The 14,924-nt window shown below is 38.4% G+C and overlaps 1 protein-coding gene across 6 annotated transcripts; it reads left to right on the top strand.

Annotated features, from left to right (window-relative positions):
• Window positions 1-6,139: 6,139 nt before the first annotated feature.
• LOC126602067 (uncharacterized) lies at window positions 6,140-12,954 on the top strand. 6 transcript variants are annotated; one of them, XM_050268882.1, is made up of 6 exons: window positions 6,140-7,281; window positions 7,387-7,450; window positions 8,952-9,071; window positions 9,281-10,939; window positions 11,611-12,048; window positions 12,533-12,954. In XM_050268882.1, the coding sequence occupies exons 1-5, from the start codon at window positions 6,227-6,229 to the stop codon at window positions 11,962-11,964; spliced, it is 3,252 nt and encodes a 1,083-aa protein (XP_050124839.1). In that variant the 5' UTR covers window positions 6,140-6,226; the 3' UTR covers window positions 11,965-12,048; window positions 12,533-12,954. The 6 variants fall into 6 exon arrangements, with proteins under 6 accessions (XP_050124839.1, XP_050124836.1, XP_050124835.1 ...); XM_050268879.1 differs by having other exon boundaries at window positions 9,155-10,939; XM_050268878.1 differs by having other exon boundaries at window positions 9,143-10,939.
• Window positions 12,955-14,924: the final 1,970 nt, after the last annotated feature.

Raw genomic sequence — 14,924 nt, 5'->3', positions numbered from 1 at the left:
TTTATTATTTAATTAATATGGATTTATTACATAATATTCAGTATTACGAAATGGGGAGGCTGAAATGCCTCTATGAGTCTTCTTGGCCCTCAGAAATGGTGGATAACCATGGCTTACCACCAGTTGTCCCCCTTTAAAAAAAAATGTTACAAAATTAGTTTATAGGGCACAACTCCAACACAAACATCATAAGATGATACAGAAGGCATCCTGAAGTCTAAAACCCAAGCGAGAAAATCATGACACAAAAATGTCATTAATATAAGGTGTTGCTCGGATACTATCACGAGACATAAACAAAGATAAAACAAAAGACATTTCTAATTGTCTTCAATCCTATCCACTAATTTTAAAATCTTTCTAACATTCATAAAAGCTAATTTTCCAAGACTACCACGTAGCATTCAATGATGCACAATTTAGAGCCATTAGAAACATCAAGTTATAGATGGTACACTAATGCACTTGATAAAAAAAACATCTTGAAGAGAATCACGTGGGAAATTTAAAGTAGAAAAAAGCGTTGCACATGCAATAAGTCTGGCTTGAATAACCTTTTCAATGTATCATGTGATGAAGGCAGAGGCAGAGGTTTTCAAGCCAGACTTATTGCTTGTATAGAGTAGGGGTTTGCAAATGTGGAGGTGGAATCAGATGCTAAAGAGATTTTGGATATAGTGAATATAGAGAAGATCACTGATGTGGAAGGGACTATCCACTATATTCCCAGCTTAGCTTCTCATTTGGAGTCAGCCAAATTTCATTTTTACCCTCGAGCCTGTAATAAGAGAGTGCACATTGTGGTTGCTTTTATCGTTAAAGAGCAAGGTGGTTTCTAATGTGACGACTTAGAGTCCACCTGAATTTTCAATTTATTAGCTGCTAATGTTAATATTTCTATTCGTATTTTGATCATTAATGAATTCAGTTTAATTTTTTAGAACAAACATATGAATTAATTATTTTGTTTAAAATAATATTACAAATGGAGCATAAATTACAAAGAGTCACTAAGACCTTCTCCAACCCTGAGCTAAAACTCAAATTTCCATTTCTATTCTCCCCTACAACCCAATCCAACTCAACCCAACCCAAGGCTAAAATGACACACCCCGTCCCGAAGGAGGGCATGTTGGCCGTCATGTGAGAGTGACGTAACCATTTACACAGTTCAGAAGCCTTAAAAAATACAATTACTAAGATGAAACACCCGAGGGTGAGTCCTACTTTTGTGAATTCTGTCAGAACACCGTTGGATTCCTCGTGGCCACCAAAGCTCTGCTATCTAGAACATGGAGGGGCGCAAAACAAAATTGAGTGGGTCAATAAAACTAGGGCTGGTTCGGTATGGGATACCGAACCAAAAATGGCATATCAAATCCCGAACCGAAAATTTTCAGGACGTAAATCTTATGACCGATCCCGAACAGAAATTTCGGGATTCCCAAATTTCGGGATTCCCGAAATATTTTCGGTATTTCAGAATTTCCCGAAACCGAACATCATTAGAATCCAAATCGTCTTAGATTAATATTAAAATCATCCGAACCTGCATTAAAAATCCAAATTGAAATCAGAGACATAGATAGTGAATCAGTGAAAGATTTATGGTCGAGAAAGAAGCAGAGTGAAGAGAAGGACCTCCTCCTGACCCGAGCCCCCAATTCGAAACCCTAAGCCCCAATTCAAAACCCTAACCTCAATTCGAAATCCCACACACACAGAGAATCACTGGAGAGAACCGGAGGTGGGGATGAAGCCATGAGGTGTGGTGGTGGCCGGAGTGGAGATAGTTCGTCGGAGTCAGATTGCTAGACGGTGGGTGGCTGCTAAGCTTCAAATCCGAGAAAGAGAGGGAGAGTCTGAGACTGAGTGAAGGCAGATGAGAGGCGAAATGAAATGAGAGAGAGTGAGTAGGGATGTTTGGCTTGGTTTTGGATTGGGTGGAAGGAAAGGTTAGGTGGTTTCTGGGTTGTAGAGAGAGAGAGAGAGAGAGAGAATACGAGAGAGATGAGACAAAAAAAAATGAGAGGGATAAATGATTAGGTAGAGAGATGACTGATGAGACAGAAAATAGGGAAGAGAGAGAGACGGCTCTGTCTTCAGAAAGCAAGGCCTTGCGTGACCCATCCCTTCCCATGTGCTTGAAGCAACGTTTGTCAGCACCACACCACACACACACTGACACATATACATATATACACACACACACACCAACACATATACATATACACACACACACACACACACTGACGCATATACATATACACACACACACTGACGCATATACATACACACACACACACACACACACACATTTCAACACACACACACAGACGCACACAGACACATGCACACAGACACATATATATAATATACCTAATATAATATTGCCAACACACACACACAGACGCACACATACACATGCACACAGACACATATATATAATATACCTATAATATACCTAATATAATATTGCCAACACACACACACAGACGCACACAGACACATGCACACACACATATATATAATATACCTAATATAATATTAATAAAGTTCGGTTCGGGATCGGGAATACCGAAAATTTCAAATTGTAATACCGAATCCCATACCGAACAATTCGGGATCGGTTCGGTTTCGGTACTAAAATTTTCGGGATTTTTGGTTTGGTATTTTTTCGGTTTGGTTTCGGTATGGTTCGGGATTTTCGGTATTTTTTTCCAGCCCTAAGTAAAACAAAGTTTTTCGAAAACATTTCATTTAAAACATTTCTAACCCCTCGCTATAAAACCTGTATACTTTCCCAGAAAATAACATAATAGCATATACCTTCAAATATCTCAAATCATCAATCTTTATCAAAACCAGAAAGTATGCCATGTCATAATGTCAAAAACAGAATATGGATGCATCAATATAACAGGTGAAATAAGGAATCGACCGGAGACCCTGCAGTTGGTCCTGTACGGTTAATTCTATAGCTCAATATCCAATCCAACCGGAGTCACCACAGTGACCTGTACGGCGCTACTCTGCACATAAGTCGGAACTACCTGAAGTAATCTGTACGACAAGAATGATGTAATAATACGCTCTAGTGCTTCTCTCATCAATCATCTGTACACATAATCTAAGGTCACCTACCAGTCGGAACTACCTCTAGTGGTCTGTACGACTAGCATGTCGGAACCCTCTCATGGTCTGTACGACATGCACCTACTTGGATCCAAGATGAGCGTGCGGTGTGGTGAATAATATAAGCACTAAAACTAGGGGTGCATGTTATGAGCTCTCAACACAATTCACATCATCAATGATTCACATGAATAACATAAAACTCACCTGATACTCACCTGTGCATCCACATCACCAATTCACATATATATGCATCAATTATCAATTCATATATCTCATAATATGCATGCATGGCATTTTAAAACGTACTTTCATTTAACTCAATTTCTGGGAAAAATATCAATAGTATATAGGTATAAACAGAAATACTGCCCACTCACCTAGAGTTCGCCCAACAACTCCCTAGCATAACACATCAAGGCGTCATGACGATCGGCGCCTAGAACAATAATCAAATCCAACCTCAAAAATCATATCGATATAATATATAACTTATATAAAACACGTCACTATGTAGTTCGATTCGGAAGATCTGCAACTCAGATTTCCAATCCATAACTTCCAGAGGTTCACAATATACCTCTAGGACAACATCCTAAAATTTCATTACCATCCAACGGTCGGATCTCCGTCAATTTCCAAAACCAAGTGACGGTTAACATTTTATTTTATGAACTTACAACTCCAATTCCGAAAGATTCGTAAATCGGATTCCCGATCTGTAAGTTCCTATAATCCTCAAATATTACGTATTACAACGTATCAAAGTTTGGTGACAATCCGACGGTTGGATCGTCGATTCACCTTTTGGCTTAACCACGAATCGTAACGAACTTAGGTTCAATTACTCAATTTACGTCCATCAATTATCAAAACTGAACCTAGAACCTTAAACACATGCTAAGAATGACATTAGCGGGCCATTGGCCACGCGCCGCCGCACGGGCCGCCGCGGGTGGCGGTCGGCCGCCCCGGCTCGCCTGAAAATACAACTATTTCAAAAAATTCTCAAAAAAATACAGAATTGAAGATCTCAATGAGTAGAGTAAACTTTATACCTGAGGCCAAGGCCAATTTGGCCTGGAAACACTTCAATTTCACCAAAATCCGTGCGGAACCCTAGAATTGGGTGAGTTCCAATTCGTCTTCAAATCAACTCCGTTGTCCCAACCAATGCTTGGGCTTTGTTCTAGGTCCTAAGGGAATGCTAAAGGTCTCATCTCTCTCTTCTCCCCCTTTCGCCAGCACTCTCTCCTTTCTCTCCCGGAGCTCCTGCTCTCTCTTCCTCTAGTTGGGCAGTTTTGCCCAATCTCTTCTTCTTATTCTTCTTCTTTTTACACACACACACACACAAACCTTCTTTCTTCTCATCCCAGCCATCCATTTATTTCTTCATTAAATCTAGGCCGTCCACTTTCATAAAAGAAATTCTAGATTTTACTAAATTATAATTCCTAAAATGCCCAAATTTCAAACGTTAATAAATTCTTCGATATAACTCCAAATCTCGCACCATCTGCGCCCACGCGTCCGTAGCGACGAGTACTACGAGGATATGTCAAGAAAACAAATCTTAGATGGCACGACACAACGATTAACCTCGAATAATGCGTGTGCCTCAAAGGGCATTTTTGTAAAATCCTTTATTAAAACTTTAAAACTCTTAAAATCAGGGACGGACTGTCACATAAAATGTGGCCTAAAACCTAAAACTCAAATGGAAGCCAAATTTAGCCTAGGATTTAGCCCATGATTAATAGAGCTGACCCATCATCATATATGTATATTTTATTTAGTTTTATATTTATAAATTCATTGAATCCAACGGTTAAGATTTAATTTGATGAAATTCAACGGTAAAAAAAAATTTTAACAGTCCAAATTTAAATCTAACAGCTAAAGTAATTATAAAAAAATCTTTTATTTGTTTCATATTTTTTTCATAGTGTTTAACGAGTTTCATGGTGTCGGTTAGTGATTTTTCAGTATTTGTCAGAATCTAAATTTAGGTTAAAATGTTCATAAAATTAAATTAAGATAGTCTACATAATTTTTTCTTTTAAAAAAGTTACTTAAAGAAAAAAATTAATCTAAATTCATTCTTTAATAATCTGGGGCTAAAATTTTAGGCCAGAAGAGTTGGAGCAAAAAAACTGTTTCTTAATTAAAACCTAAATTTTCTAGGCTAAAATTTTAGATTTTAGACCAAGGGTTGAAGATGGTCTAAGAGCTCATTTCTCCTGTCTAAATATAGGATCTCTCAGAGAAATTTCTATTTTGCTTGGCCGATAGGGTCATTTAGATTTTTTTTTTTTTTTGCCAAATGGTAGTAATTTTGTTAAACTCAAATGGAAATGTTTACATCATTAGCCATAGTATTAAATAACCATTAAGGAAAAAGCCTACCTTATCTAATGGTTTTGCTAAAAGCTCACTAAAGAAGTCCATTAAAGATGCTCTTAGTTCGGTTTGTGGTTTGGGTTTGAAAATCAACCATTGATTTAGGGCCAATTTGTTATTGCTATGCTTAAAAAAAAAAATGCTTATGTTGTGCTGTGCGAGTAATCAGCTATAAAATAAAGTTGTTAAGTGTTTGATAAACCTTTTTTTTTTTTTTTTTTTTTGTAAAAGTGCTTTTAACAAAAGACAAAAAAAAATTATTTGAGTATTTGGTAAACTTTTATATAAATTGTTGTGAATATGTTAAATGACTAAAAATGATATAATATTTAATGTAATATAATAATGGTCAAAGAAAATAATGTAGGGGTAATGATTGAGTTTTGTAAAATATGTGGGGATAAGTTTTTTTTTTCTTAAAAAACACCACAATCCCAAACTAACCTTTAACAAATGTTTCAAAAACTTTGACCAAATACTCAAAGTGATTTTTTGTAGTCGTGAACCAATTTCATGTAAATTACACACTTGTCAGCATGTAGTTGGCTTCTCATAGAAGTCAAACGACACTGCGCGCCACTCAATCAAAAGTCGGGTCCCGAAACGCCTAGTCGTTTAACATCCACCCTGGTCCGCTATTCGTTTCTTCTTCTCCTCCCAATTCTCTCTATCTTCCTCACTGTTCAATGCCATGGCCTTCCCGCCCGTCGTCGACCACCACAACCCTAACCCTAACCCTAACCACCTCCACCTTGAATCCCTCCCTCTCATTGACCTCGGCCTCCTCTCTCAATCAGATCTCTACTCTCTCTCCCTCACCTCCTCCTCCTCATCCCAATCCCACCCCACCCGCCGCTTCGACGACAATGTATTGATCCCCAAAATCGACCGTTCCGTCTTCAACGAATCCGCCGGCAGCCGCAAGCAGACGTACTCCCGCCTCCGCCTTGCTCCTCGCAACTCCCAATTCCCAGTCCCAAACCCCAAATCGCAAAAAACGATTCCCCATTCCCAACCCCGAGACCCCGAAACCCTCCAGATTATCGCTCTCTTGAAGCAGCTATTTCCCTCCGAAAAAGCCCTAAAAGAAAACGACGACGTACTTGTCCCTGTCCCCGTCCGCCTCGCCCAATACGACGCCATGCCCGGCCCCTCTGCGGAAAACTTCTCTGCTGGACTCTCGGTCGATGTCGGTACAAAGAGGAAGAGAGGCCGTCCGCGTAAATATCCCAATGCCACTATATCTTACCCGAGCGTAAACGCTGATGTTTCGATGGAGATGCGTGGGGGTGACAATTCGACGCCTGGGATTGTTGTTCAGAGCAGTGAGGGCAAACGGAAGCGAGGCCGGCCGCGCAAAGATGAGAACAGAGTGGTTTCGGTGGCTAAGCGTGAGAAGAAAGTGAAGGTCAAGGAGGCGAAAGTCAAGGAAGGAAATGTGAAGGTGGAGGAGGCTGAGATCGTTATGGTGAACGGACGTGGAGTTGTTGTGGACTTAGCTGCGGTGGAGAATGCGGACGGTTTGTTTGGGGAGGAGTTGAGGAGGAGGACGGAGGGGATGGATACGGAGGTGCAGTTGTTAGCGTTTCTGGGAGGGTTGGAGGGGCAGTGGTCTAGCGCTAGGAAGAAGAGGAAGATTGTGCCTGCGGATGAGCTTGGTGACGTGTTGCCGGTGCAATGGAAGATTTTGCTGGCTCTCAAGAGGAATGGAGGTCTAGTTCGACTCTTCTGTAAACGATACATAAGGTAGTTCTCTCATTGTCAATAAAAATGTTTTGAGTTTAAATTCATAAAATTTAAAATGTTATTTGGGTGCTCAATAGAAACTCATGTGATACATTGCTAATTTAGGGTGCACGCAAGGAAGGATATAAGTTTCAATTTTGGTAGCCCAAATAGAGAGATATATGGAAAGGTACATCGATATTGATAGAAATACTGGTTTAAAAATGAATATGAAAAAAGAGGAGCTATTGAACATTTAAATTATATGCGAGCCTCTCCAAACTCCAAAACAAACTAATTAACATATAAAATGATGGTTACAATGATAAAGGTGCAAAAGTTACAAAGCACCCTCGTTAAAACCTTGCCATAAAATCCTCCTAAAAGAAGGAAATTTCCGCCGGTCAAGGAAAGAGTACCATAGAATTCAACTACAAAATAAACCATAATAATTAAAACTACATATGCTAGGGAAATGATGAACACACACTTTTTTAGCTTCATACATACCCATGGTTAATCATGTCCTTTGTTTTCATGTGATGTATTCAATTTGATGGCCTGAAACAAAGAGGGGTGTGGAAAAAGCTAAAAAAGGTGTGTGAAAATCAGCTCCCGCCTATAAAACACTAGTACATAAAACTCTTCAAATTGCATCCCCTACATTACATATACAAAGTTCTAATATTTCTAAGTGATTTAAATCTGTCCAAACAAAACAAGAAAGTGATTCAAACTTGTTTCTATTAATTTGGATGTGTGTTGAAATTAATTAATGATTGAACAACCATTGGAAGTTGATTCCAGCCATAATGATTCAATTTTCAATTCATTTTCATTTTGATATTGGCAGTTCGTTATACATTTTAAAACAAAACACCTCTTCTTCATCCTCCTCTGGACTGCCCACCATTTGTATTGTCAAGGGCTCCATAAGTGTCCACTACTAAGGCTGCCATGCACCGATATTGTCCCCACTTAACCACCTAGGCCTAATCCCCTGGGTGGTATCAAGCCCAATGGACCTTAGGTGGGGTTTTATCTCTAACGGCCTCGGTGCAATTAGAAGTGGAACTCGTATATTTAAACCTTAGATTATTGTTGTACTCCTCCAATGTCAGACTCTCTTCACATCCATCTTGGCTTGTATCGTGCCAACCTTTTACACCAGCAGTCTTCTGCAACTTGCCCCACGCTGCTGCTCTTCTTTGCCTCTGGGTGGGTAATTTTTTTTTTGAAATTCCACCAAAATTCAATTGATATTTCCATAAAAAAAAACTATGAATTTTTGGAGATATTCCACCAAATAATCGATATCTAACCGAAACCACTGAAACTTTGTGGAAAGTCAGTACAAAATTTCGGCTGATATATCGGAAATATTGATGAAATTTCAATTCTTGAACATAACTTCATTGAGTAAACTGATTTCCGGAAGTTGGTGCTTTGATACCCATGGTTTGTCTATTTTTTTTTGGGAGAAGGGTATGGGAGGGTATTCAAATTTTCTGTATTTGTTTTTCCCAGGTGGTGTATTGTATATTGTTTCATTAAATATCCCATAGCAAAAAATATCAACTATTTTGGGATAGCTACTATTTATTTTGACCTTGCATTTTTTAGTTAGATGGTTGCCTGGCTCTTATACTAGTTTCCCTAATTTGGTATTATTCAGCCCTAATGGGCAGCAGTTTGTGTCGTGCAAGGAAGTTTCTTCGTACTTGATCTCTTATTTTGGAGTTGGAAACAAGTCAATTCCTGGACACACTGATGGCAGTATTCAGCTTTCTAATAAATTGGTTTCTGGAGATGTAAGTCACTATACGCACCTTTTTTGTTATTTTCTATCATTCTGTTATTTTCATTCATGTTATATATTCAGGGTATGCAACAGGATACTAATACCTTTGAAGATGAGATCAAAGCTAATGAGCTTCCTAGCCGCTCTCTAATGCCTATTACTTTTGTATCACCTGGTCATGAGAAGCAAGAAAACTTATTTCATACAGAAAATTCACAGGAATTTCAAGCAGGAGAAGAAATGGATATGCCTAAGAAAGTTGACCCCATAAATACTGGTATTCTGCAAACATCTTTGAAGATTCATGAGTCGGGTCAAATAGACAGGGAAATATCTTCTGATGCAGTAGCCAAATGTGAATTGAGTGCTGGTTTTCCTTGTGGTAAAGTGAATAATGATATAACAAATTGTTTTGGAACGAACAACCGTGAATTTAATTCATTGTCTTGTGAGGATCAAGCCTTGAAGAATAATAAACTTGGTAAGGATTTGGGATTTTCTGAGCAGGGTAGTGCAGTTAATTTTACAAATGATAAGTTGGTGGATAAGCCTACTGGTCCTGGTCTCAGCTTTGGTGAAACAATTACTTTGGACTGCTTTCATGATGGAATAAATGATGGTTATAAGGCTTCTGTGAGTACAGTTGATGTGCTCAAAGTGGACACTGGTACTGCTTTAAATGGTATGCAAAAAGAACGGAGGTCTGAGAATTTTGATGACAACCAATTAACTAGCACAGAAGAAAATACAAAATTTGATGATGTGGATGATTGTGGGAATGGCAGGTCAATATCTGGTATTAGTGGGAGTTGCATTGGACCTGAGAATGTTTGTACTAATTTCTTGCAGCAAAGTACTTCTGAAGCCTGCTCGCTTCTTCCTTCAACTATCATACAGTCTCTGCAGAAAAGAGGCTCTGAAAGAGGTTTATGTAGTACTACTGATGAGAAAACATGTGATGTCAGGGATGTTTACAATAGTGAGTCACTCTGCACATCTTATAGGCCCAAGTTTGATAATATTGATCAATCTGGGAATGAGGACAAGGCAATCAGTTTAAGCAGCGAGCATGGTATGCTGAATGTGGATGCGATGGAAATCAATGAGCATGTTATAAGTACTGGGAGCTCTTCAAGCGTTCCAGGTCTGGATGGACAAAGTTGTATCAATTTAAGTAATGCAAAGAATCCTAGTTACATAGAGGAGGAACTCTGGCAGGAAAAGAGTTTTCTAAGTAATGTATCTGTTCCATTTGTTAAACAGGGCAGGGGTTCTTCTGCAACTGGTATGATTTACCCCTCTGGCTATGCACAGAGTGTGAATAGCACATACTCAAGCTCAATGGAAGAATCAAAAAAGGAGGAGGCTAAAAGTTCTTGGAATAACGAGGTAATTCTTTCTTTTGGCAGCGGTTGTGCTGGACCAATTTCCAATTCTATGACAAACACTGTGCATGAAAGAAGTTCTGGAGGACCTTCCATTGTTCAATCAGAGAATAGCCAAACATTTTTCACTGGAAATAAAGTAACTGGCATTTTCAGTAGCTCAGTGTTGGAAGATAAGCTGATTAGAGGTTCTGTTGATGGTTTAATACATCGAAATGGTAATGAACAAACCTCTGGGTTTGAAAATAATCTAAACAGGGTTTATAGCAGCATAATGTGGGAGCAGCCTAATACTGAGAGTGCTGAAAAGTCCAGGAACAATGAGCCCATGACGGGTTTTCTAAATCATTCCCAACCTTCTGGGGATGTCATGGCTGAATTTATGTGGAGAACTGATGAGCATAATGTTCAGCAGAGTGGATTGGCTGATACATCATCTGAACTCATGCAGTCATCTGGCTACTATCCGAACTTTGATATGTTGTCTGATAAGGTATGCTGTCTATAGAGAATATATGTATTAGGGACTGTGATGTATGTAGAGGACATTTATTTGAGACTGCAGTATACTTTTCAGCTTTTGTTTTACCTGCAAAGGCGGATGCACACTGGGACCTAGGTGGTCCTAGGACCACCCCGAGTTCAGAAAATATACATGTTAAGGTCTTCCGAGGACCCTCCGAATGTTTTGTACGGGTCTTTTTGTACCTACCAAGTGTTTGATGTAATACCTGCTAGGCATATCTCGACAGGTTGCGCGGACTACACTCGACAGGTTGCATAGACAACACTCGATAAATTTCCTCGATATCGCTCATCAAATGTTTGACGAAATGCCTCTGTGAATAAACTGAAACTTTTTTTGCGTGCTTTGCGCTCTGTTTGTATCTAAAAAACTTGGACCTTTAACATTGGGACCGCCCAAGATTCAAATCCTAAATCCACCACTGCCTGCATAGTTTCACTTTTTCTTTCTTTCTTAGAACACAGTTTTAGACTTGTTTTGAAACATAACATACAGTGAGTTTCTTTTATAGTCTGTCCGTCTTCCTCCAGTGAATTAGAATGTTCAATATTTTCTTTACTACTAAACTCTGCAAAGAATCTGATATGTTGTATTTTCAATAGAAATGACTTTATATCAAATTTTGCTTCAATGAACAGGGTGCAAACGGAGCTTTAAGCGTAAATGAAAAGTTTGACAACATGTCAGGTTTGGAAGGATTGGGACCGGGTCAGTTTGATTATAATATCCCGACAGTGCAAGCAACCTCACATACAAAGGAATCAAAAGTGTTGTCATGTGATGGAGAGCTGGAACAAGGTTTCAGTTCATCTGATTGGCTTGAAAAGGAATCTTTGCCCTCAATGCCAAACATCACAAGCAGGCATGAGATTAACACCTGTGTCTGGTGCAGAAATGAGTTTCCTCATGGGGTCTATGAAAGAACACAACCTGGTTCTGTCGGTTTGATGTGTGCGACCTGCCAGGCCAATTTCTCAGGCGATTTTTTGTAGTTATTCATTCGTAGTGCTGCACCCAGTGATGGTTTCCTTGTTATATATTCATCCTCCTTGCAAGAAGAAGAATTCTTGGTTGAGGTAATTATCATATCTAACAACAGAACGGTTGCTTTGGCCCTTTCTTTCTTTCTTTATTTTTTATTTTATTTTTTATTTTTTTATTTTTTGCGACATTTTGTTATGCCTTTAATATGTTTATGCAAAAAATGGTATTAACTTTACGAACTTGATGAATGTCAGATATACACTGGTCCAGTACACTTGTTTATAGGCCATTTTTCATTCTTTTCCTTTCCTATTTTTCTTACTATTTTTATCAATGGGGGAGAGAGGATACAAATTTGGTCCTATTTCCGATCTTCTGGGTTAAATTTCTTTTATTTTTAGTTGTCTGTTTTGGCATTCAAGATTCAAGTCTATGTGTTTGCACTGCAGATGAAGCCTTAATATGTTCTATTTTCATTGAAGAATGATTTATCTTCTGTTTACTATTATGCTTTTACTGAAGGTAAAGGTGTTGTGAATGATTGTGGATTGTTCTGATGTGTTATGTTTGGTGCAGGCTTTGTTGGAGCTGTTTTGAAGATCACTTTTGCTCGTTGATAGATCTATTGTTCCTATGCAAGAGGCTGATATTTCTGGTTCTGGTATGGTGCTATATGTCCATTTCTTGCCAGAGGTTACTTGCTGCAGCACATTTACCTTTTTTTTCTTGGCTTCCCTTTAGGTCTAAATGATTGTTTCATATTTCTGATTGATTTATCTTTTCAAAAATATTTCTGATTGATTTAGGCCTTTTCTTTTTCCTTTCCAGCGGAGGACTTTTTTCATTTTCTCCGCACGAGAGAGAAACTGAATGTTTAATTAGGTTTTTGGACTAACTTGTGCATAACAACTCGGATAACATTTTCTGCTCCGAATATTAGCCTCGCAAACAAAACATTTATTTTGTTAATGAAGATAATGAACATTTATTTTGTCAAAGAGGCTCGAGATCTACTTTGTTCTCATAGTAGAAGTTGGGGGAAATGTATTAAACAAGGGAAATGATTTTCGTTCGGCCCTTTTTTTTGTTCCTTCTGCACACTTTCCTGTTTTCAGGCCTTTGGAATGAATAAAGCAAAGGAGAATCGACGGACACAAGGAAGGAGAGGACACAAGGAAGGAGAGGTATGTAGGAGGAGAAAAAATGCGGAAATCACTTGCATTAAACAAGTGATCATTTGCTAGTTTCCGCTATCACCATCTCTCCCTTCCCCCTCCTTTTACATTTTATCTTTTCATTGTTAAGCTCTTACTGGATTTTTACTTTTACTTTTCTATTTCCCCCATCTCATGTGATGGAGGGATATGGATTAGAGGAGTTATTATGAAAACATTCACAGCTGTGAAGTGTTCTCTTTCCTCTTAGCCAAAGGTTTACCTTTGTTAGCCATCTGCGCAGTAAGCTATCTAAAGCTGTGGCGTGTTATTGCAATTGTTTTCAAAACCGTAATCGAGTTGTTTCTCGTTTACGTTGATATTGCAAGATGACATTTTTAGAGTGTTAATAACATGCCTTGTCTTAGCGTCCACCGTTGAAACTTTCCAACCCTTGTAACTTTTTCTGACAAGGTAAAACTGGTGTGTTGGAAATGATATGGGGTATGGGATGCCATAAAGAATATTCATATTTGTGTTTTGTTTCTGTCTTCCAGTTCATGGGATCTGGTTTGTTGGCTGCCATGCGTACATCCTGGTGGCTGTTAAATTCAGTGCTCCAGTGACGCCCATTCTTCTGGGTGGATGGGATGGCATGGAGGTCTTGTTATGAGACGATATTCTTCTCTAGTTGAATCTAAATTACGACTAGGGATATTTAAACTCGGGTGCATTGGAAAGCGGGTGGGCACTAGTCAGTAGTCAATGCAGCCATGCCCTCGTATTCGATTATGTTATTAGGAGAAAACCGATGTTATGCGCTTGGAGTGTTTTTAAAATGATTGAAAGTGCTTCTGTAACCAATCTTTAGTTAAATTGCAAGTGAATCATGAATAAGTACTTGAAATACTTCTTCTAGAATGCATTTCAAGTTCTGTAGGAATCCAAAACATTTTGACCAATAACGTTTTTATTCATTTTAAAAGCACTTCCAAACGAAGTCAATTGGAAGTTGACTTGACAATTTAAAAGCACTTGCTCATTGCTATTGTATTCACACAATTATGAACTAGTGTAATGAGCTTAGGACATCTCCAGTCAACACGCTGAAAACAGTAACAAGAACTACATTATCACCGACATCGGTATCAACGATGTTGCCGCGTGGACTGCTTTGATAGCAACCATTTTGTTTTTTTTTTTTTTATCCTTTTGTTGGAGCAACTATTTTGTTTAAATTGCTTAGAAATTTCGTTAAAAGCCTATATATATATATATATATATATATATATATATATATATATTATCTTTCCATAACTATCAGATAGCTTTTCTTGGTAAAAACGCACAATATTTCTCGGCACCTATATAAGCCCTCTTACTTAATTCTCAAATAACAAGTTTAGATACTTGTGGATAGGACTGTAAATCGGCTCGAATGCTTTGAGTTCGATTCATATTTAGCTCGTTTTTATTTTGTTTTAGCTCGGTTGGTAAATAAAATTTGTTTATACCATACTTGACCAATCCCGAAACTACCAAGTACCGGTCAACGTTATACAATCAAGGATCCAAAAGAGTTTCCCTCCAACCAGGAGGCCAATCATAGAGCGACACGTGTCGACATCCGAAACCAATTATAGTGCGACACGTGTCAACATTGGAAGCCAATCACAACACGACATGTGTCAATGTCAGAACAAGGCTAGAAACTCTCTTCTATAAAAAGAGATCATTCTCCCACAGTATTTCCTAATGTCATTTGTACTAAATCATTCACTAGTACTTACTAAAGAAGAGCTTGAGCCTATGTA

This window comes from Malus sylvestris, chromosome 15 (genome assembly GCF_916048215.2).
Source record: "Malus sylvestris chromosome 15, drMalSylv7.2, whole genome shotgun sequence".
NCBI classification, from domain to species: Eukaryota; Viridiplantae; Streptophyta; class Magnoliopsida; order Rosales; family Rosaceae; genus Malus; species Malus sylvestris.
The sequence above is the reverse complement of the archived record's forward strand: the minus strand, read 5'-3'. Positions and strand labels throughout refer to the sequence as shown.

Excerpts from the sequence above, each read along its gene's own strand:
- LOC126602067 (XM_050268878.1), top strand. The coding sequence starts at position 6,227 with ATGGCCTTCCCGCCCGTCGTCGACCACCACAACCCTAACCCTAACCCT. Across the intron at positions 7,451-8,951 it reads ATAGAGAGATATATGGAAAG|TTTGTGTCGTGCAAGGAAGT; the intron begins GTACATCGATAT and ends AATGGGCAGCAG. Across the intron at positions 9,072-9,142 it reads ATAAATTGGTTTCTGGAGAT|GGTATGCAACAGGATACTAA; the intron begins GTAAGTCACTAT and ends TTATATATTCAG.